This window comes from Rasamsonia emersonii (genome assembly GCF_000968595.1).
Source record: "Rasamsonia emersonii CBS 393.64 chromosome Unknown ctg1118621759965, whole genome shotgun sequence".
NCBI lineage: Eukaryota > Fungi > Ascomycota > Eurotiomycetes > Eurotiales > Trichocomaceae > Rasamsonia > Rasamsonia emersonii.
In genome coordinates, this window is record NW_013563322.1 from 104,242 (window position 1) to 131,327 (window position 27,086).

The following is a 27,086-nucleotide window of genomic DNA, read 5'->3' on the forward strand; positions in this document are numbered from 1 at the left end:
TGGAACAGTATCTCCATAAGAATGTAAATTGCAGAGACATCGTGACACTGTGGGGGACTTGGTTATAGTCCTACACCCGAGATCCGATTAGCGCGCTGTCGGAACCTCGGCATTTTCCCGGCGACGGCACTAGGCATATACTCCGTACGGAGTAGGACAAGAGACAAAATAACATAATATTCCACGTGGCTATGTAGAGTGCAAACATTGATGTGTAGGTCAAACTCACAGTTATGATCGAACAATTCGACGCGAAAATTGACGATGGATGAGAAAGCAAGATTCTATGCAGTTGCTCGACCGCCGTTGCCCGGATAGCACGACGGGCACTTGCCCGTACAGGCAAGAGCTGTCAGGCGAGCAAACTAGCTCCATGAGGAAAGGGCAGTCCACCACCTCTCTTTCCTTTTTTATCGAGTTCATACCTATACTCCGTAGATTTACAAGAAAAGGGGAGTGCGAGGTTTTTTTGTAAGACATTTTAGATGCTTCTTCTCAATGCAACCACAATTGCCAGGAAGAAACTCCTACTCCGTAGCATCCTCTATAAACCAGTCAGTATGTGTTTATCATGCTAGTTTGTGAGGCTCCCCGACTCTATAATTCGTCAAAAACATCAGCCGGCCGGATGATAGGCCGGACATTAGGTACCTAGGTACCTGCACAGCCCCTCCATCTGGACGGATTTTGCCTGACTCTGAAACAGACTGTCAGGATTAGAACCAAGACAGACGTACCGGGTAACTGCACGCCATTTCGTCTGTTGTGCCACCACTGTGACACTTTACTAATACGTTACTAATAGTTACTAAAGATCTCCTTGCTTCCGCATCACCAGCCGATCATGCCAGAATCTGAAGTTGTATGCCTAATTGGTAAAAGGATGTGGCATAACAAGAGAATTAACTACATAATCCAGCATGGTAGATTGATTCCTATGTCCTTGAATAATCTGTTTCCTTGCCCTAGAGAGCTAGAGGGAGAGAATTAATTAACTTCTTAACTTAATATTATATTGAAATTGGATAATATGCTCTCACCCTCCCCACAGATTGAAGCTCTTCCATCTATATCTTTGGATTTGTTTGTCTTGAGAGAGACTATATTCTCCATCGTTTGTATATATAGACATGTCTGTTTATATTTATATTTTGCTCTAGTGAACGAATCTGAAATCCAACCGCTTGTTCCCCTGATCCGTCGTATGTTGAGTATAATGCCTTTTCTCCTGTAGCAGCGCCATGGATGTCAGTCTCATGGTCCTCAAGAAACGAAAAAGGAGAGAGGTGCACACCTCTTCAGTCATAGCATCCCACTTCCTCGCCTTCCACCGGTTCCTCGAGATGTAGTAGATCTTCGTCGCAATGAACAGCCCGATGACAAGGAGGTTGATGATCATCAGCGTCGTGTTTCCGCGGTGGTACAGAGGCGCGTCGTCGGCGCGGTAGATGTTGGCTGAGATGATGTTGCCGAGTTGGACGCACACTGTAGTTTTCAGTCAGTCAGTCATTCACTTTCTTACCAGATTTGGCAGGTTATATATGTGAGATGAGAGGAAACTCACTGTTATATGCTGCGGCAGAGATAGACCTGGTACGAACCGAGCCGGAGTTTGTCGATGTCCATGCTCTGGATTCGTGACATTGTCAGAATGCATACTGGGTGGATTATTATGAGGTATACTCACACTACTATAGCGTGACAATACGGATAACTCAGCAGGACGGTAATCAGCGCAAAAGTCGGCCAGGGCTCCGAGAGCGCCCCTGGCCAGTACCGCAATGCGATGATGCAAGGCAGTGTCCAGAGGGGCTGGAGCATGCTGACAAAGGTCCGCTCGCGGACCTTTTCGCTCAGCCAGGTGATGCCCAGAAGAGTGAAGATGCCGGCCACGGTGTTAGGGATCGTTAGGAGGTTGGTGTTGAACTATTCCGTTCGTAAACTGATCAGCACACACATCCTGTACATACGTAGATAGAATGGAAAAAATCAAACGATATCAAAGAAGTATATAAAAGGATTTCATAGCATGTACATACCTTGTTAAATCCCAGAGCTCGGAGCGATAGCGTCAGGTACGTACCCGGAGGCGATTGCGGGATATACGCAATCAACCCTATGAGATAGAGCTATCTCATTATTAGAAGGACGTGCTTGATAAAGGAATCGCTGCTAGAGATTTATCTTACCGGCCACAGATCGTAATCGGTCAGAGATCGCCACAGCCGACTCGGGGTGATGGGCATTCGGTTATGCATGTCACCTAGATTTCCTCTCTTAGTAATTAAACACTTTGTGATATAGATCTTCTGACAAACCCTTTGTAGGATCATCGCGGAGAACACGGTTGACGACAATAGCAACCTCCCGGTCTGTGAACCACCCGTTTGGCCGGAACCAGGTCTTCGTCTGCACCGCGGACGCAGGCATGAGGAAGAAGGCTGCAATGCCCACTGACAGGGTAATCATCCCTTCGATTAAGAATAGCCATCTAAAATGATAGAGCATTGTTAGCGCGGAACAATCCCCATATGGAAGAGATAGATATTACCTCCACCCAGCCAGTCCATGGACACCGTCAAGATGGAGGAGGGCGAATGCCAGCAGCGAGGTGACAATCCCGGTGACACTCAAGGTGGCCCAGAAGAAGCTATTTGGTGTTATTTATCGTTGTGAACATCCATATTTATAAAGGGGATATCAATACCTCAGCCGGATGGGAAGTTCGCGACTCGTATAGAAATACGACAGCCACAGCACGAGGTCAGGGATGAAGCCACCCTGTATTGATGGAAATATGTCAGTCCACAGACAGCCAGGGTCCACTATACCAAAAAACATTGGCTAACCTCAAGCATTCCCAGAAGAGAGCGTGTCGCGTAGAAGCTCGATTTCCCCGTCAGAGCCACCTGACACATGGCCACGATCGACCACAGCGTCATCTGCGTCGGAATCCAGCGATCCGGACCAAGCTTTTTCGAAATGAGCTGCGAGGGGATTTCCGCGCAGAGGAACGAAATCAGGAAGATGGTGTTTCCTACAAAATATCAGATTGGGTTTCTCGCAGTACGCCATTTATATGAAGTGTGATAGAGTGAGTATTTACCGTGGTTGAAGTCTATGAGGCGTTAGTATCAAGTCGGCTAGCAAAGAGTACATACATATGCACATACGTACCATTCGTCGTCAGACCAAGCTGATCCAACATATTATCCGACACGGCCTGGCTCAGGTTCCCTCGATCAACCTGCAGGGCAAAGAACATGATACACTGACAGAAGGAATATTCAGCAAGACAATGTCATGTGAGCATGTTGCCGGGTCTCTGCTTACAGCCCACAAGCAAACATGCCAATCCAGCTTCCGGACCAGTCTCCTCTCTTCCTGTGGCGTCCACTGCAGATTCGGATCAAATACATGACGGCATTCATACTTGGCCTTTTCGTACAATGCGGCATAGTGCGCAGCGACCGCAGGATCGGCGAAGGGGTTCTCAGAAACTTCGGACGCGTCTACACTGGGAGTGATGCTGCTCGATGCGGATACAGCAGTATCTTCTTTTCTGATCGTGCCCCGAAGAGGTGTGTTCTCGTCCACGGGAGTGGTGGTAGGGTCTCGAACTTCCTTGACTCTGTTCTCCAAGGGGCCTTTTTGTGGATCAGAATCAGCCGGGCCTGACATGATGGGCGAGAAGAGGGGTAAATGGTCACGACAGACTATATTGTATATATCTAAGAGATGGTGAGGATGAGGATGAGGAAGAGGAAGACGGTCCCCGGTCTCCCAACAAAGTCCGCAGACGGTAGAAGAAACGAGACCCCATTATCATATATATATGCTAATAATATGGTCAATATATAGACAGTATTCGCCTTCTTAGCTGATAGCCAAGCCCAGTGCAATTATTGTTTTGTATCCTGGTCGATAGAATGAGACTAGAGAAGACCCTTTCCATGGTGGCATTCTCATGACAGATGGTGTCATCTGGAATAGCACCCTCAGTGCTGCGGAGTAAATGGAGAATAATGATAACGCCATTTTTGATTTGATCGAGCTTCCTGTTTGGTTTTAAAGGGTGCATTAATATGGACTCAATAGCAAATCGCGTCTGAACTGCGGTTGGCGAATGTGTGCGAATGTTTTGAGGGCGAAAGCACGTAATTCGGGTCACGATATTCGAAATACAGCATATCTGCATCCAGCAACACATCTCCCCGACAGTGATACTGAAGTGGATAACTTAGCGCCGGGTAATTGCCGAAACTAAAGAAAATGTAAATATACGTCGCAGGAAATCTCCACCTCCTTGCTTCTCTGCTGCTGAGTACGAATAATCCATCGATGGTTTTGGATGGTGGGAAATAAATATCCGGAAATTGTCGAAGACGTACCTGCATTTATTCTGAAGGGCCTGGGATTTTCCTGGATGCTTAGCGTATCTTGAAGATATTTACGCTAAAGACAGATAAGGATGTCTGCTCAACAAACTCCGTATGCTAATATGCTAATTATAAAATTAATACATCTGCCGAAGGGAGATCCGATGAAACTAACCTAGGAGTATGATGTGAATTCACAGCAAATTGTCACGTAGTCAATCCATGGCAGGTCTTGTGAAAGTTCCTTCTTCTGCGTCTTTCCGTCCCCTGGCGCTTTGTCAAGCCTCAAACTTCACCAAGGAGAAATCAAAATTGAGACTCGTGAGGCCGGCGATGTTTTCGTTTGTTGCAGCGAAGATAGTCGTCCAATCGACATTTTCTCAACTGTAATATATTTTCTTCCCTTTCCTTCGTCCAGAGTTATTTCAATAGACAGATCCATCAAAGTTAGGATCATGAAGACAGCCTAGGTCGGACGCACTGTCAAAGTCCCGTGACTTAACGGCGTGTATCCTTGCAAAGGGGGTAGAAGAGACTGGTGGATTCGTGGATAAAATAGTCCTTTTACTGACATACAAACTCTTATTCTTGTTGACAGTGAGATGTCCATTTCTGTTAAGATCAGAAGTGGCAGCGAAACATCGAAAGAAAGGAATGCAGGTAAGACTCTCTGTTTGTGTCGTCTCGACGCGCTGATTAGCTGAGCAGATGTTGTTTGAGAGTGGAAGGTTCAGTGTGAGTCAAACAGATGATTCGAGCACCAGACATCTCTCCCCCCACGCACCCATCAAGAGCATTTCAATTTCAACGCCTCCCAGAAACACTCACCTGTTGAAAAATTCAACTTCGATGAGTCCTGAGTCCGATGCAGATGTCTTCTAGACAACGCACCCCACACATTCGGAAGATAGTCGGCCCGTCCAGACCCTGAGCTAGTGCTCCATAGTACTAAGCTCCGGGATAAAAATGCAAGTGATCCGCCTCGCGGAGACCGCCTCGCGATCTGCATTGACTTTGAGATTTCGGCCAGACGCCATGTTCGACACCGTCTGCACATTTCCCTTACCTTCCGATCTCTTCTCGCAGGCGATCCATCCCAAGGAACCCATTGTCTCCGTCGGCCTCTCCACCGGCCATGTCAAGACCTTTCGGCTTCCCTTCACGGCGGTCAACAGCGACGATGACGGAGCTTCCAGGAGCTCGTCGACGAATGGCACCGGCCATATAGACACCATGTGGTCGACGAGAAGACACAAGGGGAGTTGCAGGTGCTTAGGCTTTGGAATTGACGGCCAGACTCTCTACTCTGCAGGGTCGGATGGGATTGTCAAAGCCGCAAAGGCCGAAACGGGGGTCGTGGAAAATAAAATTGCGATTCCACCGGTGACGGACGGGTAGGGCTGCCCATTGATCTTGAAAAATAAAAGAAGGAGAGAGAGCGGCTTTCAATTGTTGTTTTCATTCAAGCTGCTCTACCTACAGTCCACGAATTACTGACACTTTGTGCTTGTAGCTCGAGTTCAGATATTGATGCGCCAGCGATTATCCATGCTCTCTCGCCCCAGACTCTCATCTTAGCGACAGATTCCAGTGCCCTTTATCTCTATGACCTCCGTGTACCATACTCCAAAGTCTCTGCACGGCCAGAGCAGACGCATCATCCGCACGACGACTACGTTTCTTCTCTCACCCCCTTACCTCCCTCCGAGACAAGCACCTCCGGTTTCAGCAAACAATGGGTCACCACAGGCGGAACCACGCTTGCGGTCACGGACCTACGAAAGGGTGTCATAGCTCGGAGTGAAGATCAAGAGGAAGAACTGATTAGTTCTGTGTACATCGGAGGCCTACCCTCGAGCGGCACTAGTGTTGGAGAAAAGATCATCGTTGGTGGTGGTTCAGGCGTCCTGACTTTGTGGGAAAAGGGTGCCTGGGACGATCAGGATGAGAGGATCTATGTTGCCCGCGGGGAAGCTCTCGAGTCGTTGACATTGGTGCCAGACGAGTTGGGCAAAGGCAAAATGATCGCCGTCGGTCAGGCTGACGGACGCATCTCATTTGTCCAAATTGGCACGAACAAGGTCGTGTCTCGGGTCTCTCATGATGAGGTTGAAGGAGTTATTAGCCTTGGCTTTGATGTGGAGGGACGCATGGTCAGTGGAGGTGGCCAGGTGGTGAAAGTATGGCATGAAGCTGATGGGGACGTGAATGGGGCGCCCGGGAAGCGGATGATGGACAGTGATAGTGATGATAGCGACGACGATAGCGACGAGGACGACAGTGACGAAGAGAAGGAGAGCAAAAAGCGACGCAAGAAGCGGAAGCGATTCAAGGGGAAGGACCGAAGCGGGGGACAGCACGTTATGGCATTCAAGGATCTCGATTGAATATCACAAGCAGAACGAAGCGGATATCAGGCTGGACTGGTATGCAAAAGAGTAACAGGTCTTTTTAAGGAATTGCATCGTTGGTGTTCTCGGGAGTCATTCTGGGTTGGTCGTTCCTCATGTATCCTGTTCTATGATATCATGTCAATGCTGTACTGTACATACTAGCCATCAAAATCAATCGTTCTCAACCACATTTTTTTTTAAAAAAATTGGAATCGCAAAGCAGAAGGATAGAACGAAATCGCAATCAAGAGCGGCATCATTCCGCATGCTGATCAAGAGCTGATTCAGCAACTTCTACTCTTGAGATAGCGGGGCTCTCGGATGGGATGGAGTGGGGAGTGGGGTCAACGAACCCCGGCATCATGCTGATATCCTTTGTATTGTCGATCAGAATCAATCGTTCAGAAGTAGGTTTGCTAAGTATCTTATCAGAAAAATCCAACTAGGATTATGATGATCCATCCTGACTGGTATGGTAGAGCTAGAGCTACGTAAACCCATGGTCGACCGAAGCTGATAGAATCGGCGGGTAAATAATGATTTACTCCCGTCACGAACTGCCGGTTGCCCCACGAAACTATCTTACTCCCTGGAACCTGCGACCACGGTGACAATGCTATGGGGTTATGATGGACGGTCTTCTCCAATGGCACTGGAGAACAGGGACTTTGCGGGTGGGGGGTATGAAAAGGTGATGTCGGGAAATTCAGGGCCTCGTTTATATACTCGATGATGCTCTACTACAGCCGGCTGTTCTGCTCCTTCCTCAAAACGCGCTCGACGTCGTTTTTGCATTATTCGACAGCGTCAAGCAGCACACGACAGTTGAAGAAAATGGATCCCTTCGTGTACAGCCCCAATCCCGGAAGGGTGATCTTTGGCAATGGCACCATCAAAAAGCTTCCGGAAGAGCTTGCCCGCCTGAACCTGTCTGCTCCCTTGCTGCTCTCGACGCCTCAGCAGGTCAACCAGGCCGAAGACCTCAAGAGTGTGCTCGAAGGCAAGGTCGCTGGTATCTTCACAGAAGCCACCATGCACACGCCCGTCAACGTGACTGAGAAGGCCCTCGACTACGCAAAGAAGCAGGGAGCCGACTGCGTGGTCTCCATCGGTGGAGGGAGCACGATCGGCCTGGGAAAGGCCATCAGCATCCGGACGGGCCTGCCGCATATCTGCATTCCGACGACCTACGCGGGCAGTGAGATGACGCCGATTCTGGGAGAGACCGCTGATGGTCTGAAGAAGACTCGCACTGATCCCAAGATCCTGCCCGGAACTGTCATCTACGACGTCGATCTGACAATGACCCTGCCAGCTGCTATGAGCGCGACTAGTGGAGTAAACGCTATCGCTCACGCAGGTACGCTTTTTTCTTTACACACATAGTTCTGGCGCCAACAGAACACAGCGCTGATAGTTCTTGGTCAATAGTGGAAGCTCTGTATGCCCGCAACACCAACCCTGTCATCAACCTCTTCGCCGTCGAAGGGACCCGTGCTCTGGCCAGCGCGCTCCCGGAGATTGTAGAGAACCCGTCGTCGCCATCTGCCCGGTCGTTAGCGCTCTACGGAGCATGGCTCTGTGGCACATGTCTGGGCAGCGTGGGCATGTCCATTCACCATAAGCTTTGCCATACTCTGGGAGGCAGCTTCAACCTGCCTCATGCGGAGACACACACGGCAGTGCTGCCTCACGCGATTTCCTACAACGCTCCCAAGATCCCAGAAGCCATGAAGAAGCTGGCAGAAGCTCTTCCGGAGAGCAACGGCGATGCGATTCATGGCCTGAATGTCCTCCTGACGAAGCTCAAAGTCAAGAGGGGTCTGAAAGACTTTGGCATGAAGGAAGAAGATATCGACAAGGCAGCAGATATCGCTGTGAGCAACCCATACTGGAACCCGAGAGAGATCGAAAGGGAACCGATTCGCGAGCTGATCCGGAGGGTGTGGGCTGGCGAGCCTGCCAGAGCAGACCTCTGAACCCTCGATAGATATATTGTATCCAAATAATATGCCGCAATGAAGTTTCCTGCGCCAGTATCGCTGTTGCATATTCTGATTCATAGAAGTTGTACTAGACAGTCCCCTTGTAATTAGCTAGATTATGATTGGCTGCGAGACGGTAACCATACGGAAATAGTACTCCGTACCGTGCATAATTACGGCAGCCCAGGAAGACCACGTGTGCAGCTTTGCAGACAAAAAAATTCCAGATACAGGAACCCCACCATTGTGATTGCAAGAAAGAGAATGAGCCAGCATCCACGAAGCGCATAGGATTTTCGATAAGATGGCTGGCAGCAACATGGAAGCGGCGCCTATTTTGTCAACTCCAGATACACGCCTGTTAGATGCCACTGCTCCAGTGGCAAGTCCCCATGATTCAGGCCCCGCACGATCAGATGAGGAGCTTGCCGTCATATATGATATTGAGCGTACCTTGACGGAGATTCGCCGGGGACGATGGAAGCGAATCGCCCTGCAATTTCCGGATGAGATGCTACCGGATGCGCCTCGTGTCTTCCAGCTTCTAAGTCGTGGTCTACAGAAAAAGGACATTAAAGACATTTCGACTCATGCCAACGGGCTCGCTTCTGGCGACCACGCGAAGGACACGTCCGAGTCTGAGCCCGATCTAGTCGAACCTGTGTCCCAGTTGAAGGTCAATGACAGTCCTCCAGAAAAAGAACAAGAACAAGAACAGCCTCCCAAGCTGTATATCCTTGCAGATACCTCTTATGGAACTTGCTGTGTCGATGAAGTTGCTGCAGAACATGTCAATGCCGACGTCGTGGTACACTATGGGCGAGCCTGCCTTTCGCCCACCGCACGATTGCCGGTGATATATGTATTTACCCACAAGCCTTTACCCTTGGATCCCCTTGTCAAGGCATTCCGGGAAACCTATCCGGATCTCACGTCGAAGATCATCATTGCTGCCGATGTGACCTACTCAGACCATGTCCCCGCAGTCTATGATCGACTGGTCCAGGAGGGTTATACTAACCTCTTTGCCACTTCGGTGGTTCATGATCCCTCATCCCCAATACCGAACCGGACAGTTCCAGAGTCTGTCAAGGACAATCCAGAACTTCTGAACGAGTGGCAGCTGTTTCACATCTCCGACCCTCCAACGGCGCTGCTCCTCACCCTGTCGTCGAGGGTTGCAGCCATTCATATCTATCCTACAGAACAATCAGGGTCTGATCAGGAAGTGAAGCCACTGCAGGCGTCCACTGCGGCAGCTCTGCGCCGCCGCTATGCTATCTTGACTTCATTGAGCACGGTACCGATATTTGGTATTCTTGTCAACACTCTGAGTGTGAAAAACTACCTCCATATCGTGGACCATGTCAAGAAACAAATTGCCGCCGCAGGTAAGAAGAGCTACATGTTTGTGGTGGGCAAGCTCAACGCGGCCAAAGTGGCTAATTTCAGTGAAATCGGAGGGTGGGTCGTAATCGGCTGCTGGGAGAGCTCTCTTGTCGATAGCAAGGACTTTTGGAAACCCCTGATCACACCCTTCGAATTGGAGCTTGCTCTCAAGAGCGACGCGGACCGTATCTGGACGGGCGCGTGGCGAAGCGACTACCAGACCATCTTGGATGCTGCTCAATCATCGCAGGCTGATCAAGATAACCACCATGGTGAATCAGCTCCCTCCGCTGATGATGACGCTGCCCGAGAGACTGGTGAAGACGAATCGTCTGATTTCGAGTCCGCTCCCCCAGAATTCGACTTACGGACCGGTCAGTATGTTTCTCATTCTCGTCCTATGCGGGATGTAGCAGGGTATGGCTCCGGAAGCACACAATCGTCTAGTAGAAGCTCTGGTGCTGCCAAAGCATTGGCAAAGCGTGCAAAGGGGGATATAGCTACCATCGGTGGGACCGTGTCGCCTGGAGCAGAATTTCTGCGGTCCCAACGGACGTGGAGAGGTCTGGGGAGTGATTTCGATATTAGATACGACGAGGATGATCAAGCAGACAGCACGCTTGTTGTAGAGGGGCGCAAAGGAATTGCAAGAGGATATACGGTTGGGGAGTCTACAGAAAGACGCTGACTCCCGAGATCATTGCATGTACTGTATATACCTACGGCAGAGACCATGATCTCTAGCCTGAAAATAAAATAAAAAAAGTACTTAAGCCATCGGCAAATAACTGATTCTGAGAGAAACTCGCTCTGTGTTCAGTAGATGCTGGCGTAGTTGAGTGAATGCACCATCACATGACGGCGCTCGCTCTCAACCAACCGCAGTGCCGGCGCCAACGTTGCAGCTGGGCGTCGTGGACAGTCCGTATTCCACAACCTCTGCTCCAGCCAGCGCTTTGGTCGCGCGCTGATATCTGCCACCTACCTTGCCAGATGGCCGTCAATCCTTCGCTGCTCCTGACAACTCTTCGTTGGGTTCTTTGAACCAGCTCTGCTGATAATGCTGGTCACTGCCGCTCCCTCATCTACGCTCTCCGCGTTCGTCCTCCGTTCCCCCCGGTCGAGTCTATCCTCCCTCGTGAGACCTCGCCATCATGTCTCACAGTGACGGCCCGGGTACTACGCAAGAATCGAATGCCAGCCTATTAGCTGACGGGAGAATTGCATCAATGGATACTCGGGTAGATGCCGCAGCGGATCCCTCGACATCGGTTCCTGGTCACCGTCGTCTGTCCACCTTCGAGCGAGTTTTCTCCACGCATGCCCCCATTTTCGAGTCCCTCCTCCTCCAAATTCCGACCGATACCATCTTTCAGCTGTATCACACCTCCTCCTACCTCCGAAAATTCCTCCAGTCCTACCCGACAGCATGGAAATACCTTTCCTTCCGGTTGCTCTATCCGTCCGGATCCCAGACTCGGCCTCTGCTGCCCGGCAGTCCAGATCCCGCGACCCAGCGACAGTCACGCCCATATGCACTGGACCAGCTCTTGATGATGGTCGTGGTGCCGCTCAGCCCGTGTCTGAGAAGTCTGGAGCTCGATAACACCGCAGTCTCTGGTCAGATTCTGATTTCGACGGTCCTGCACTCTCGGCGGGAGACATTGGAGCATCTCTCCGTCCGCGGATGCAAGAATGTCTCTCTCAAATACCACATCATTCCGTATCTTACCATGTTTGGGCTGCAATACGACGTGGACATGGAAAAGAACCCTAGCAGTTCTCCGGCCAAGAAGAAACTTGCGCTGAAGAGCCTTTACACCTATCGATGTCGTCACCATCGGCGACGACCGTACCTTTCTTCTTCGCTGTTGCGACGAGATTCTGATTCCGAGCCTACGCATGAGCTGGTCAACTTGTGCCACAAACTGGGAATCTGGACCGATACTGCATGGTGTACGACGCCCGCTGGCCGGTGCTTTCGACGAAGAGGCTACGTTTCTATGAGGGTCCCACACGGATCTCCGGAGGTCTGGGTGGTGTTCGATCGACTATGGCGGTCCAAGAATTGGCTTGGTTCCTCGCCGGATAGTGGAACACAGGAGACCAAACGGGACGGGAGACTCTGGGAACATGACGAGACCGGGTTCAATGGAGAACCTCTGGGAACCGGCGATCGATGGAGCAGTGGCGAAGGGAAGATGGTTCCTGCTCATCTACGCCAGAGTCATAGACGGTTTGTCGAGAACATCAAGTGCGATCAGTGCTTCGAGGATATCCCCGAGAGGTGTGAGCAATGCAGTGTTCTTATGCATTGTGTTGGCTGCCGCAAGACGCTCTGTGCGAGCTGCGCGTATGATCGACCATATCATCGTCCTGCAGCAAATTCTACTACCGCTGGTGCTGGAAACTCACTATGGTGGGCGCCTGGTGCAACCATTTCTCCCTGCCTCATGCAAGAACCTCCTTCTCCGGAAGAAGCGGCAGGAACCAACCCGACTCCTGCCGGGCCTAATCAATATCCCGCTCTCAAATTCCACTGGTGCTGCACGGAGCCTATCTTCTCTGGCGGAGGGGGTATCAGCATTGGCACGACGAGCCGGGATGTAGATTTGGTCCGTGCAGCACCCTTACCCAGGGGACAAGGTTTTGAGGACCCTGAATACTCGCCCAGCGAATGGTGCAAAAATTTCCCCAGATATGCCTACGGTGATCCTAAGAGACCAGACTACTCGTTGAAGACGGGACACATGGAGATGATGCGTTGGTTGTTGGGACCACCCGGCCGTCAGGTCTCGACCTGTCCGCGCAACCTCTGCCAGGAATGTTATGACTCCCCACAGTGGAAGGTAAATTGCAAGAGCTGCTCCAAACCTCTTTGCATGGAACACGATCTCCGCGGCCTTCGTCTACGCATATGTGGGTATCGAGACCTGGCCCTGGAGAAGATGTCGCTACAAAATCAGCAAGCCTCAGCTGGAAGCAGATCGGGCGGTTCAATTGGGTTATCAAGTAAGCAACCAGCATTGAACAGGTCACGAACAAATGCTTTGTCAGAATATGAATCCCGATTGCAGTCACATTCTGCGTCCAGCAGTATTGCGGGGGAGCGCGTCGCCCCGAGCATGACGGAAATGCATCCCGGTGTCCTGCAAGAATTCATCGAGCACGCGGACGAGGACCCTCTACCCGATCAGCGGGCTGGTCGGAGCCGCTCCCCAACCAACTCGAACCTTTCACGTTCTTCATCCCGTTCGTCCGTGTACTACGACGCTGCTGTGGAAATCCCCAAATGGCAGGGCTGCCAGTCATTTTTCTGCCCTCAGTACCGGCCAGTTGGAGACCAACGACAGCGTTGTACGAGCGTGCTGCGAGAGTGCACGAATTGCTCGGTTCACGTCTGCCAGGACTGCATCAAGAAGAACCCTCCTTGTACCTGCTCTTACTGCGAGGTCAATTACCTTTGCCCGAATTGCCAGAAATTGCGGGAAGAGGACGGCACCTGCCGACGGGCGGAGGAGGAGAGGGCCAAAAGGAGGAGAAGTGGAAGAAGGACATGGAGATGCTGGAGGATATCCTCGAGCGGAAACTGGCCAACGAAGTCGCCGAATTTGCGGGTCAATTCATGGGTCTGGTCCAAGGCAGAGATGGTACCGATCAAGGTCAGGCTCAAGCTCAGACTCAGACTCAGACGGATGGCAATCACGTCAGAGCCGAAGAAATGTTTGAGCACCCCATGTCGGACGAGGAGGCCGTTCTCGAGGAAATGATGACCCCGATTGCAGATTAGACGCTCCCTGTGCCCTTCCAGCTTGTCGATTTGACTTGATTTGCATTGCATCTTCCCCCATCGGTTCTAATATCCACTTCTCTCTGGGCGTATGACGACCTAACCTTTTACACGATCTTGTGCATCATGTGCTTTTTATTCCCCACAATCTGCTAACTGGCCTTGTCTTGTTATTGTGTACATCTCAGTCAGCATCATCAGCATCACCAGTGTCATTTGTGGTTCATTCGGATGGGGATTTGTTTCAAGTTCAATTTTTTCGATTTCAAAGAACAGCTTGCTTACTTGCTTGCTTGATTGCTTGCTGTGTCCAAAAAAAAGATAAAGCTGGTTGTGGCAGATGATCAGACAGAGAGAGAGAGACTGTGCTGTCTTTTTTTATTACAATTATCCCCTTTTGTGCTTCTTTGTTTTCTAAGGCATCGGCGTTTAAGATTTGATAATTATTATTATTTAGGTAGGCAGTGGAGAAGAGATGAGATATCCCACAATGCAAGTCAGTTTTAAGTGTTCATTTTCTTTCTATTTTCTTTTTTTTTTCGATTTGATTAATTGGGATCAATCGGATTATTGGTATCCCGTCTAGATATCTATCTGGACTAGATGATGATATTACATTGTATATATTGCAATGACCCTTTTTTCCTATTTCTTATTTACATTAGTTAGTTCGACGTTGACTTCTTTTCTTTTTCTACGTGTTGGATCGGATGCTTGACTCCTCCGTTCGGACTATTCGTCGCCATCTTTTTTGTCGGTGTGCTTCTCCCTCCAACAAGTTGGAAGGCGTGCACCATCGACAAGCCCGTGGCCCAAATCAACCCAATACACGTAGCCAGCGCAACGCCGTGGACGGCCCACCAGATGTGCTGGACGCCCGCGGCACACATGCTGATCTCGTACTGCCACTCTTTCACGGCCGGGTCCGGGTCGAACCATACCGACAGGAGGGCGGCGTTTCCGCCGTATTCGCCCATCATCGACCGCAGGGTAACCTCTCGGATTGAGGGAGATTCCTTCAATGGTGATGGTGATAACAAGGCAGATGGAGAGTAGCGTGTTGCGTCCCAGTGCCAGGACTGGGAAGGTGAGTCAGAAGGACGAGAAGATCGATTGACGAAATGGACAACGTCACAGCCGGTGTGATCGTGTCCCGTCAGGATAAGCCCCTTTCGACCCCGTCCACCGCCCGCGGTGTTTTCGTCCCCGCTCATGCCAAAGATCCCTTGCAAGATGGCATTGACGCTGACGTGCTCGCTGAGGTGGTTCTGCTCCCTCAGTCCACCGCTCTTGAAGCGCGGGACGCCGTCTTCGCCATACTGGTCGTCCTCCTCGTGGAAAGTGAAATATGGCGGGTCAGTGCAGACGCCCTCGCGCTTGTGTAGGGGCACATGCGTCAGGAGGAGTGTGAATGAGGTGCGATCCTCGACAGGATAGGAGCGGTGGTTGATGAGCCCGTTGATATAGTCGTAGCTGTCGGATTGGATCTGTTCCACGAGCGCGGGAGTGTCGAGCGTCAGGTCATTCAAGTTGATGATGTGGAGGGTAGGCGACGATGTGACTGTAGAATTAGAGGAAATGCCCTCCTCGAGCGGATGCTGAAACCGCACATCCCAATCCGGACGGCCAAAGACGCGTTCGAAGCGCTCCAACCGGGCTTCGCTCACATCACCCGCATACCCAATGTCATGGTTCCCAGCGACGTTGATGATCCTCCTCGCCCAGGGAGAGTCGTATCGCTGCAGCACCTCCAGCCGGGGTGCCTGCTCCCCATCATCCCCTTCTTTCTGATCTCTCTTCTTCTTCTTCCCAGTAATGGTAATATCATCGCTCACCAGCTCCCCTCCGCGAAAGACGCGGTTCCAGTATCGCCATCCCCGCTGCTCGAACTCCTTGTCCGACACCCATTGGCTCCCAATCAGATCGCCCAACACCGCAACGTGCGTCGGACGGCTCCACCAGTGCAGCGTCCGGTAGATATGCGCCAGGTAGTAGTCGTTCCCGAACAGATCCAAGCGTTTTCGCGCCGCGCGAAGCGCAGAGGGGATATCGTCGAGAATGACGGCTCGAAGAGCGGACTGGAGGACGGAGAGGAACGGTGCCGGCCGGTCAGGAGAATCCGGCGATACGGTGTTATTATCATCGGAGGAGAGGGAGGAGGAGGCGGTGGTTGAATTCGAATTCCCATCCGTCGTCGTCCTCAGCGCTGCCGTCGTCCTCAGCGCTGCCGTGATAGCAGCCCAATGCCGGCGCAGACGCGAAACGAATTCATCGTCCGGCCCGGGGAGCGAACTGTCGCCTTCGATCTGAGGGTCTGCGAAAACGAGGAGTCGGAAGATTGCAGGTTCCGGTGCAGGGTGGTTCCCGTTTGTGGTGATGTGCTGGAAGACGGTGTTTATGAAGGCATTGGACGCAAACGACGAGGCGGAAGAGTCGCTCTTGGTTCTGCTGCTAGGGAGAGGGAACGCGCAGCCGTGAAAGACCGGATACAGGTAGAGGTAAAGAACCGACGCGACAGATAGCGGGAGAAGGACAGTGAGAAGCCGCCGGAGCAGGATGCGGAGGAACATGGGGTATATAGACCAGAGACTAGAAATTAAAGCGGCGGCATGAAGTTACGGTATATACCAATGGTGCATAATCTAACCAATCAACAGACGAAGAAGGAAAAGAAAGGAGTGACGCAGGAAACAATGAACATGACTGCTCCCGTTGGGCTTCTGCTATGTTTGTCCTTCTCCAAGTTTACTCCGTATCGGCTGCCGCTCTGGAAAGGGAGAGTGGGACGCTAAACAGTGCTCCCGGTACCCGCCAGGCTTGCCTAGTAAAGATAATAAATAAATAATAATAACTACAGATCACTTACTTTTACACAAAACGTTGTTGGAATATCAATTTAAATTGACATTAGGGGAAAGCAATTATGCATATACATCATACGAGCCCCAGATACACCCCAGCCAAACGCTGGGCAGGCAATTCCACCTCTTAAACCAGCAGAGATCACCCTTATCATCCATAACGTAGCTCGCAATCCCATCCTCATTCATGTTCATGTCCAATCATATCATGGTAACCAAGAAGGGGCTGAAGAAGCAAAGAAAGAAAGAAAGAAGTCGTCAAACGAAGGGTATATCTCGGAAAACGCCCTCTAAAGTCATCAAGCAAGCTTGAATGCACATAAATCTGTAGAAACCTCAAGAGCTCTGGTACAGTGAAGAAAAGATATTAAGGACCAACAAAGAAAATTCAAAGAGAAAATCGACCAGCAAAGATCCCTCAATAAGGGGAGAGCCGGTCGGCTTCCTACGAGATCGACTCAGCGAGTGATTCTGGGAGTGCAGCCGAGGGAACAGGCTCAAAGCCGCTAGCCGAAGAGGACTTGTCGGCGCTGGAGTCGGCTTCTTTCTCAAGGCTGAGACCTTTGATATTCAAACCGGTGTCTTCTTCTTTGGCGTCCGAGTCGCCAGTCTCCTTGCTCGGCAGGTCCATCAGTGCAGGCGGCCGTTGATTCAAGGCCCGCGCTTGCTTGAGACTGATGGTCTTCTGCTTGTTGGTCGTCTCCACGGGCCGTGACAGATCCCGCTCGATTGTTGCCTTCATCAGCGCGGCCATCCAAAGTCGGCCCTCTTTAACACTGTCGACTTGGAAGTAGTGAGTCGTCGGCTTCGTGAACTGCACAGAACGAGACATGCCACTCTTGGGAGGGACCAGCTTGAAGAAAAACGGAGTCTGAGAATGCGAAGCGGTCTTCCCTGAGCCCGACGCATCCGACGATTTTTCAAGAGTGAACGTGGCATCGTCATTGCTTACAGTGCCTGGAGATGTGGGTGAAGTCATCGCCCCGGTGATGGTAGCATGCAGTGCGGTGAAAGGATCTTGATCCGCACGCAGCACGCGGTGACCCGTAATGTCAATAAGGCCCCGCTCTTCTGTGTCATCTTCCGAGTAATAATAGGACAGCCGCCGACCACGGAGAACAAAGAGACGAGGCTTCCAGGTCGTCATAATATTCGCGGACCTTTTCTTCATCCAGCCACAGTAGTCACAACCCACCATTTGCTCCTGGGGAGTCTTCTTTTCCAACCCACGCATGTACGCGCTCGTGTCCTTCTTCGACTTGCTGCTCACCTTGGATGGTGCCCTTGGTCGCGTCAGAGATAGAGTTCCCTCCGTTGCTTTCCCAGACCCATCGGTGCTATGGCGTTCGGAACTCTTGGACGTTGCGGAGGGTGTAGTCGACCCCGTTCGACCTGACGGCAGAGAGAACTCCTTGACGGGCGAAGTCGTAACCGGAGATTGCTCCTGGGTCTTTTCACTCCCACCATCCGACGTTGCACGGAGACCAACAGCACGGCGAAATTTGGGACCAACATTCCTGATCTGCTGGAAAGGCGTTGGTGACGAACGGCCCGTACTCTCGGAATCGCGCCTAGGGACAAACGGCGAGAAGAATGAAGGACCCCCGCTTTGTTTCTCCTCCAGGTTGGTCGATCGCTGATCGTGACTGCCGGAGCTTCTGGCCCGGCCTTTCAGGGAACCGCTATGATAGGCCTTGGCAGCGGCAGAGACATGACCTGGCGGCTCCCGGCCGGAATCGGTGCTGCCGAAGCGGAAATACCTATGGTTGCCAGACGTCGATCGAATTTGGTCGTCAACGTAACTCGATTTCCTCGAATGATTGGCGCTTCCCACAAGGGAGTCTCGCTTCCTCAGCAGCTTACGAGTTCGGCGCGAGTCGACCTCGCCGCCGGAGAAATAGCCCCGGTCAAGAGAGTCCCTATCGGCCGCGTTGAGAGAAGTGTCGGAGGTATTGGTCTGTTCAAGGAACCTGTCTTCGTCTGTGGCGTCCACGGCGGTTCCAGGTCGACTGGACAGTGCTTGCGCTCCTGCCGACATAGTCCAGCCTCGGTCGAAAGAACCTTTCTTCTGACGTACAGAAGGCGGTGACTGGCCGGGAAGACCCGAACGGTTGGTTGTATCGATGGATGAATGACGACGGTGATTGAGCTCTCGAATCGACGCTGCTGAAGGCCGCGATGATAGCTCCCTTCCCCCGTACGTGCTAGCCGTCGAAGGAGAGCCGGGACTGCCATGCAGGAGCAAAGACCTCCGTCGGGGCGGTCGAACCGAAGAGCCGGTAAGTCTCGGGGAATGGTAAGGCGACGACGGCTTCTCAGACAAGCTGGGGATCCTGGGTAGGAGAGGTCCGGTGTGTCCGGCACGGCTCGAGGTGCGTTCATGCTCCTCTGGGTGATAGTAGCTCGAGACCGAGCCTCGAGGTTTGTGCATAAACCCCTTAACTTGTTCTTGGAACGCCTTGATTTTGTGCCAGGTCTTGAGTCGCCGTCCCATCACGCCAAAGTCAAATTCCTTCATGAAGAGGAATTCCTGATCCATCTCCAGCAGAACATCTCCCGTAATCTCCTGCTCCTGGAAAATCTCACAATGTTTCGGCTCGACGCCAAGATTCCGCAATTGGCGCGCCGTCTCGATGTGATCCCACCTGCGCACCTGTTCTTCCGTCGGTTGATTCTCTTCTTCTTCATCTGTCTCGTGTCCCTGAATGTAGGAAAGACGATGATCGATGTGGCTGCTGTATTCACTGCCAGAATCGGTGACGGTCTTCTGATCCTGAGTGGTGATGCTGTGACGGGGGGTGCTGAGATCGGTGATGTGCTCGTCAATGACACTAAGTGTCTCATTCATGACGGGACTGTCGCCCTCTTTGAGGGGGCCTCCGAAAGCATCCCTGATCGATCTCTGCATGTTGGAAGAAAGAGGGGACGCCGATGGCAGCGGGCCGGAACTCGACCTCGGTGGTTGTTTGGGCGAGAGTTCCTCCTCCGTATCAGGACCTGGATCTCGAAGTTCCGACGCGCTGCCACGTCTTGAAGCCTGAGGGGTAACCTCTCCTCTCCCTTCGATAGTAGTAGAAGACATCGATATGACATCACCCGCATCGTTGCCTAGAGTGGCTGCCTTGGAGTTCTCATCCGGGACGACTGTATCTGAATCCGCCGAAGACGAAGCGGTATCCGGTTTGCGCACACCGAGCTTCGGTGGGAGGGCGGTGTAAACTGCTGCGCATCAGCTGCCGTCGCTATTTTACAGCTTCTGGATCGGAAGCAAAGGTCTCTGCGTACCTCCAGGGAAAAGACCGGTCTTCCCGGTAACCGTATGCTTGCCAAGGTACCATCCGTCCCCAAACCCATCGTCAAGCTCGACCAACTCGATCTTCTCACCCCGCCGCAGGGTCAACTCATCTTCTGACCGGGCGTCGAAATCGTCTAGAGACAAGCACGATATTAGCGATCGGGCATCTCCTGTATAGAAAAAAAAGATCGGATACGGATTCGAGGGAGAGGACTTACGAACGACGACCAGGAAATCGCCGGGTTGAGCCTGGCGTGGTGGCACTGCCTGAGCCATGGACAGACCCTCTTCCCAGAGCGAAACCTTCTATTTTAAAAGGGCAGAATGAATTTCAATTGTCAAAGCGCGCGGCTGCAGATGGTCGGATGGGGAGAGTTGAGAGCGACATGGAGCGCAGCTTCTGCTCGCAGAGTGAGATATCAGGTATTCCAGCCACGAGCCCTTAACTCCACAGCAGGATGAGTGGATTGGACCACAGGGCGGAGAGCGCAAGCGGGAGGCGACAGAGCTCTGACAACAGTGGCGGTCGCAAACGGTGCGGAGGGACGAGACGATCGCGACCTCCAGCCCACCACACAATGTGCGAGTTGGTAGCAATCCGACGAGAGCACCGCGGCAGGCGGTTGTGCAACGGCGAACACGAGCCTGCTGGTGCGAAAAGCGTAGTTGAACGATATCCGGGAAGTCAGTAATGAGGAGGTGATGATTTCACCAGGAGTAGGAGTGCTTGCTGCCAGATCCGCACCTCCTCGGGGGTCGACCAAACTTCGGGACGCGGGTAGATGCCAGCCGCACAGCGCCGCGGAGGATCCTTGCTCACGACCTAAAAAGCCCGAGCCTGAGTCTGTGCGGCGGAGGGAGGAGCAAAAACGGTGGGTGGTGACGGTGCGACTTCTCCAGAGTCGAGAGTCGAAGCAAGCTGGGAATCCAGGGGAGATGTCTCCCTTTTGACTTAGTGCTACCACCTTCTCCTGCCTGCCAGCAAGTGAGCAAGAACACGTGCCTGGCGCGGCGACGGCGTGGCGCGTGGAGGCAGACTATCGATTTGCGTTGTCGCGCGGGGTGGATGGATGTCGTCGAGTAATTATTCGTGCGCCAGCTGTTTGATCTCCTGCCCAGAGAGCAGGCGATGCGTGCCACGAATGGAGACAGGCGATGCCAGCAAAGAAGGGGGCCTTGCGACGTTTGAACGGGCGTCGCCCTGGGATGGCCCAGTTTATGATGTGTTCAACTCCCAGGCCACCAGATGCCAGGACTGAGCGGCCAGGCTGGAATCGCCTCGTGGAATGATCAACCAGCAGACGGAAGCAGGCATAATACCTCTTCACGGTGGTCATTGGCATGCCCGCGCAAGGCAGCTCCGTCGCCCAAAAAGGAAGGGATACTTTTCTGAAGCTCGACAACCGCCCGATAACGACGATAAGTATGCCGTGGGATTCCCAGGAATGGCTGATGGAGGCTTGACGATCCATCGGGGCCCGGGGACAGGCGGACAGCCCCGGAGTGGCTTATTCTTGCCGCGAACGAACAGACAAAACGGGGCATCTTCGCCGTAAGCAGTCAAGAGGCGGTTTAGCAGCAGTCTGCAGGGCATTTTTGTATGGACACCGAGATGTGAGATCCCGATTCTTCTCTCTCCCCTTTTCTGCTCCCCCTTTTACGGAGCACTTCTATTTCTTTCCTTTTCTTTCTCCCCTTCTTTTTTTTCTTTTTTTCTTAATAAAAAAAATAAATTGTTGCTTATCCAGTGCAATGCGTATGCTATGACATTACCAGGCCTCTAACCAGTGACTGTATTCCTTTCTACAAACACCCCTAGGTAGTCAAGTTTGTAATCACAGCGTTGATGTGAATGAGTCTTCTCCCTGCTGTCATGTCTACGGAGTACTCCGTACGGAGTCCTTCCCGGCTCCGAATGATGGCGCCGCAAGGACCAATGAGGGATTGGCATTGGGCAAACTTTGCCTGTGGTTGACCGCTCTGCAGACCGCTCAACACGGGCGTTTGGCAGCATTCTACGTGGTAACGTGGTAGTTATGATTTTGCAGTGGATTAATTTACAGTATGCCAATATTATACTCTATATGTTAATCGACACATGGCCTTTTCTTTCTTCATTTTAAGAGGCTGATGCAGACAGCAGTAGCTGAAAAGCTTGAGAGCTGCTGTCCTGAGGTTGTACTCTCGCTGGCGCGAATAAGAAAGTCGCGGCGCGCCTGCCACGGGTCCAGGCCGATGCGCTTTCCCGCTGCGATTCCTAACTTCCCTATTAGAGGCCAACAACAACAACCTTCACCATCTCCTTCTGCTGACTTCAAATCTTTCTTTTATTTGCTCCGCAGAGCAGGCTCTGGGGCGTCTGGCATGCAGCACTGTACAGAGCAACATGGGAATGATGTGGTGAATGAGTCAAAAGAGAACTACCTAAGTTACTGGACCCCCGCTACCTGTCTGTCCTCCGCTCTTCACCGCTGGCATCCTCCGTTCACAAATGCATGTCCCGCGATCACTTTGTCTTGGATCAAAATTTACTGACTTCCAGTCATTTAAGTGACGCACCGATCGACCTGACAGTATTTAACGGCCCATCACATGCTCTGAAGCCCTTGCTTGGCGCTCGACAACCTCCTACCATGTTCTACCCACATCATGAATTCCCACCACCACGGTCGACCTCCCCCGCCTGGGGTTGTGCGGGGAGTCGAGTCTTCCAACTCTACTGCCAACAAATTTCTAGGCACCACGCGCAGACCATGGATGTTGGGAGAAGTGCCCCCCAGGAGGCAGCCGGCACCAGGGGCTAATGCGAACAGCACGCCTTCCTCTCTTGCACCCCGGACTCCTGCCCCTACTGCTAGCTCGCCCAGAGAAGAGTCTCAAGCCGGGATACAACAGTCTATATCCCCAGCTTTAGCATCATCGATTGTGCAGAGCGCACAGAGCATGACCACTGCTGTTTCCTATGCAGGTCCCGCTCCGGTGTCCCCCATCACTCCTGGCAGCCAATTACCTGAGTCCGGACCAGTCTCCTGCAATTCCTTACCCCTTCAACAGACCTCAGCAGCACCTGAGACAACACCAGGGTTGGCTCAGACCACTGTGCTTCCATCTCCGGAACCTAGTAATGGTTCACACACTAGCCCTGCCTGTGCAGCCGATGGGGACCAAGAGCACAATCATCCTGTAGATGTCGGTCTTTCACCCAGACCGCAGCCGTCACAGCTGCCTGAAGAGGCGGGCGCAGGGGCAGTCATCCCTACCAGTTCCATTACCCCAGCTTCATCAGCTAGGCCCCCTGAGAGGGCAATCGACCAACCAAGCCTCCAAACTTCGCAGGCTAATGCCCATCATGTCGCTTCAAGTCCTGCTGTAAGAGCCACAGGGCACACAGCCCAATCTTCAGTATCGGCCAATTTAGGCTCCAGTCAACCATCTCCTAGCACACAAGACCCATCATCCTTTTGGCAAATTGCTAGGATCCGGCTACAACTGTTCCACAAGGAATCAACACAACGGGGTAGTCTGTCTGAGACCGTCGACCTACCTCGACTCCGCCTCCTGCAAGACGCATGTCGCTCCGAGGACATGTTCTATCTCGCGCTTCATCAGGTGTACTGCGTGAGTTCATACGCCCCCACCCAACTTACCGGCTTAGCCCAATTTGCCATCGAAAAGGGCTTTTGGTTGGAGGTGATCAAGCAACTCCTGATCGACAATCAACAACTCTCGGGCAATTTTCTGCACTGGTGTGTCTACTATCCATCACCATTGCGGTCTATGCTTGAAAACAATGACTACAGAAATGCCCTGCAGCAAGTTGGGCAGACGTTAGCATTGCTCTCCCAACATTGGGTCCCCTTCGCGAAACGGCTCCAGTCTCGATCATATCCCCCCCTTGTTGAAGAATTAGTGATGCAATTTGGGGTCACGTCTCCAGTGATGCAAAAAATCATTTTCACCTCATTAACACGTCACGTTTTTGGATCTGGCAACGAACAGTTGATGGATGCCTGCCTGACTTTATTTGATCAGAATCAAGGCAGTTATAGGCAGCGACCAACCAGTGCTCCTGTTGAAGATGTGCGGAGGGAAATGGAGGCCTTCGTCAGGGCCTATCGAGCTCTTTCCCGGCAATATGCCGTAGCGGCCCACCGACCAGCTCCGATGATGGTGTCAGAAGCAGAACGCGCCTCTCAGATGCAATCACCACCAATACATGTGAACACCATTCCGGTCAATGTTCCTCCAGTGAATATGCCTCCAGGCACTGCAGTAACACATCCACAAATGAGACCAGGCTTGGCAGCAAACTCTGGTGTTGTTCGATCTAGCAACCCTCTCTCGAATACATACACCTCTACATCGATACCCCCACCGAGTGCAATAGTATCTTCTAACATGATGTCAAACAATCAACCACAAGCACAACGACAGCCGCTGCCACAACAACACGGATTCATGCAGCAACGTTCTGCTCCTTACCCTGTCCAAGCATCAAATCAACCACCGGTTCACGCCCCTGTTACTTCGGGTGCTCCGCTTCAGGCCACAGGAATCCACTTCGATCCACGTTTTCCTTCGCAGCCACATATGTACCCTGTTGGACCACCTGTTCAGCACTCCATGGCTCCACCAGTATCTACCGGGCCCCATGTTGCCAATTACCCATCCACGAACAATATCAATGGTCAGGGACAAGGAGTTCTGTATGCCCCCACTCAATATCCTCAGGCGTACCCCGCCCCAGGATTAGGAAGGGGTGCCCCTCAGAATGTTATCGCGAACCAGCAACGAATGTATGGTTCTCCGCATGGTGTGCCTTCACAGATGCCACCCGCAACATCTACCATGAGGTTTCCCTCCCAACAGGCCGTGTCTCGGGCCAGACCACCACAGTCTCAGCAACAGGTGCAGAGTGTTCCACTTCTCCCGTCCCCCGGAGTTATTTCCTCCACCCTACATCGTAATCCGACTGTAACTGCCCTCCACCAGCTACATCTTCGGACGCCCCCCACGAGACTGGTTCGACCAGATGGAGGAGAGGCCAAAGATCTAGTTCAGTACCTATCGGCCTTTGTGATCAAACCAACTCCTCTCGAATTCGAGAGGTCTTCTTTCCGGTGGCAGTTCTCCGTCCCTCCTGATGCATACAAACGACGCGCTCGCTGGATTTCGGAACGCGAGGGGGGTCCAGCCCGGATCCTATCTAGTGGTGCCCGCACATATCGCTTTCGCTGCATTCAGTTTCAGGATTCCTCCAAAGTCGAAAATATACATTTTTGGGCTGGTACCGAATGCCGATGGCCAACTGCGGTGTACATCCACGTCAATGGTGAGGAAGTTTTCGTCCGTCGATCCTTCCATCATGGCAAGGATCTTCCTGTGGACATCACACGCTACGTCAAGGAGGGAACCAACGAGATATCTCTGAACATGTTGCGGAGCGAACACGAAAAGTCCAAAGGCACTAAGTATGCCATTGCAGTGGAGATCATAGAAGTCAATAGCTCAAGCAGCATCAGGACGGCCGTCTGCAGACTGCCAGCAGCCGAGTCACGCGAGCAGATTCGGAATCGTCTTTCCATGCACACCGGCGACGAGGACTTGGTTTTCATGGATGATTACATCACCATCGATCTCAGGGATCCGTTTACTGCGCGTATTTTTGACACTCCAGTCCGCGGAAGATCCTGCCTACATAGGGAGTGTTTCGATCTTGATACCTTCCTGCAGACTGTTGTAATCGCACCAGCGACAGCAGGGAAAAAGTCACCATATCTGAAGTGCCCGATTTGCCGGAAATTCGCCGCTCCCTCTCTCCTGATTGTGGATGAATTTCTCCTGGAAATACGAACAGAACTCGAACGGACCCAGAGGCTGGAGCGCACCCGGTCCATTCGTGTCAAGACAGATGGGTCTTGGGAGCCTGTTCTGGAAGAGGAGACACCACAACCCAGTAGAAGTGGCAGTGTTGTCCCAGCCAAACGGAATCGGTCTGAGTTTGAAGCTGACCGGTCTGAGACTGCCAAGGCGGAAATGGATCATGACAATGCTCCCTCACAGGTTCCTTCTTCTGCACCCGAAGTTATCGAACTCGATTAGCCATGCAATGCAGACAAGACTAGGGTGGCCTTTACGCATGCGCACACAACTTCTGGAGCAGTTGAATCACAAACCTTTTGGGAGGTCATTCGTGTGCAGCATTATTTCCTTTCTTTGGACAGTTCTTTTTTTTCTTTTCTGTGTTCTTTTCTTTTCCTTTTTTCCCCCCATCATCATAGGCATTAAGGGGGAGTTCTTTGCCGTTAACACCCTTTGCGAGCGGATACCCAGGGTCATTTATTCCGGAGTTTATCAAAAAGAGCGATGGGATTAGGCAGGCTGCATGGGATGCTATTGTAGGGCCAGGCAGTTTGTATTTTGAATGGCCTCGATTCTCTTTTACCAGCGGAATTCTTGGCGTATTTATCATTTCTAATGACACTCTGCCATAGAGGTATGGTGTAATATGTAAATAATAACAATAAAAAAAAGAAAAATCGAAAGTCATGGCATAAAATTGTAATGAATCATAAATATCACATACTGTGAAATCGCCTAATCTCGGTAGCAAATTTCAACAAATCATCCTATGCATTATCTACCAACACATTCCCAAGCAAATCAGAGGATAGAAAGATACAGAAAAAAAATGCGAGATTCAAGTAGGTCGGTAGGTTGTTTTCCATGGCAGTCAGTCTGGGTGATTAACTTCGACAGATATGAAAAATACTGGAGGCTCCTTATCGTGGTGATTTGAGATAACTTTATGACTGGAGAGCTCGGTGATGTGGAGGCCTTCAAAGATGAAATTCTTTCGTTTCTCCTTCTTTTTCGCCTTTTCAAGAGTTAAAAAAAAAGGATATCCACAGATGTGTTCACGATACCTATCAACCGCGAAGTTCAATGGTCCTCCGTACAGTACAGAGTACATTCCAACCATCTGTATTACATA

General features: G+C 51.7%; 9 protein-coding genes across 9 annotated transcripts; 5 read left to right on the forward strand and 4 right to left on the reverse strand.

The window, feature by feature from the left end:
- Positions 1–527: 527 nt before the first annotated feature.
- Positions 528–2,508, reverse strand: T310_0843 (uncharacterized protein; the record flags this gene model as incomplete). The annotated part of the gene is made up of 9 exons (XM_013476296.1): positions 528–544; positions 738–774; positions 911–973; positions 1,295–1,485; positions 1,565–1,629; positions 1,688–1,926; positions 1,971–2,129; positions 2,190–2,263; positions 2,319–2,508. 9 exons carry the CDS (start codon positions 2,506–2,508, stop codon positions 528–530), a joined length of 1,035 nt encoding a protein of 344 aa, XP_013331750.1.
- Positions 2,509–2,850: 342 nt separating this feature from the next.
- Positions 2,851–3,681, reverse strand: T310_0844 (MFS transporter; the record flags this gene model as incomplete). The annotated part of the gene is made up of 4 exons (XM_013476297.1): positions 2,851–3,037; positions 3,107–3,118; positions 3,162–3,247; positions 3,334–3,681. 4 exons carry the CDS (start codon positions 3,679–3,681, stop codon positions 2,851–2,853), a joined length of 633 nt encoding a protein of 210 aa, XP_013331751.1.
- Positions 3,682–5,414: 1,733 nt separating this feature from the next.
- T310_0845 (WD repeat-containing protein jip5) lies at positions 5,415–6,766 on the forward strand (the record flags this gene model as incomplete). The annotated part of the gene is made up of 2 exons (XM_013476298.1): positions 5,415–5,773; positions 5,893–6,766. 2 exons carry the CDS (start codon positions 5,415–5,417, stop codon positions 6,764–6,766), a joined length of 1,233 nt encoding a protein of 410 aa, XP_013331752.1.
- An 840-nt stretch (positions 6,767–7,606) lies between these two features.
- T310_0846 (Maleylacetate reductase) lies at positions 7,607–8,751 on the forward strand (the record flags this gene model as incomplete). Its single annotated transcript, XM_013476299.1, has 2 exons — positions 7,607–8,132; positions 8,174–8,751. The coding sequence occupies 2 exons, from the start codon at positions 7,607–7,609 to the stop codon at positions 8,749–8,751; spliced, it is 1,104 nt and encodes a 367-aa protein (XP_013331753.1).
- A 325-nt stretch (positions 8,752–9,076) lies between these two features.
- T310_0847 (Diphthamide biosynthesis protein Dph2) lies at positions 9,077–10,834 on the forward strand (the record flags this gene model as incomplete). The annotated part of the gene is made up of 1 exon (XM_013476300.1): positions 9,077–10,834. The coding sequence occupies one exon, from the start codon at positions 9,077–9,079 to the stop codon at positions 10,832–10,834; it is 1,758 nt and encodes a 585-aa protein (XP_013331754.1).
- Positions 10,835–11,300: 466 nt separating this feature from the next.
- On the forward strand, positions 11,301–13,936 carry T310_0848 (uncharacterized protein; the record flags this gene model as incomplete). The annotated part of the gene is made up of 2 exons (XM_013476301.1): positions 11,301–13,158; positions 13,224–13,936. The coding sequence occupies 2 exons, from the start codon at positions 11,301–11,303 to the stop codon at positions 13,934–13,936; spliced, it is 2,571 nt and encodes an 856-aa protein (XP_013331755.1).
- A 665-nt stretch (positions 13,937–14,601) lies between these two features.
- On the reverse strand, positions 14,602–16,506 carry T310_0849 (uncharacterized protein; the record flags this gene model as incomplete). The annotated part of the gene is made up of 1 exon (XM_013476302.1): positions 14,602–16,506. One exon carries the CDS (start codon positions 16,504–16,506, stop codon positions 14,602–14,604), a length of 1,905 nt encoding a protein of 634 aa, XP_013331756.1.
- Positions 16,507–17,242: 736 nt separating this feature from the next.
- T310_0850 (Polarized growth protein (Boi2)) lies at positions 17,243–20,368 on the reverse strand (the record flags this gene model as incomplete). Its single annotated transcript, XM_013476303.1, has 3 exons — positions 17,243–20,016; positions 20,083–20,262; positions 20,311–20,368. The coding sequence occupies 3 exons, from the start codon at positions 20,366–20,368 to the stop codon at positions 17,243–17,245; spliced, it is 3,012 nt and encodes a 1,003-aa protein (XP_013331757.1).
- Positions 20,369–22,741: 2,373 nt separating this feature from the next.
- On the forward strand, positions 22,742–26,194 carry T310_0851 (MIZ zinc finger domain protein; the record flags this gene model as incomplete). The annotated part of the gene is made up of 1 exon (XM_013476304.1): positions 22,742–26,194. The coding sequence occupies one exon, from the start codon at positions 22,742–22,744 to the stop codon at positions 26,192–26,194; it is 3,453 nt and encodes a 1,150-aa protein (XP_013331758.1).
- Positions 26,195–27,086: the final 892 nt, after the last annotated feature.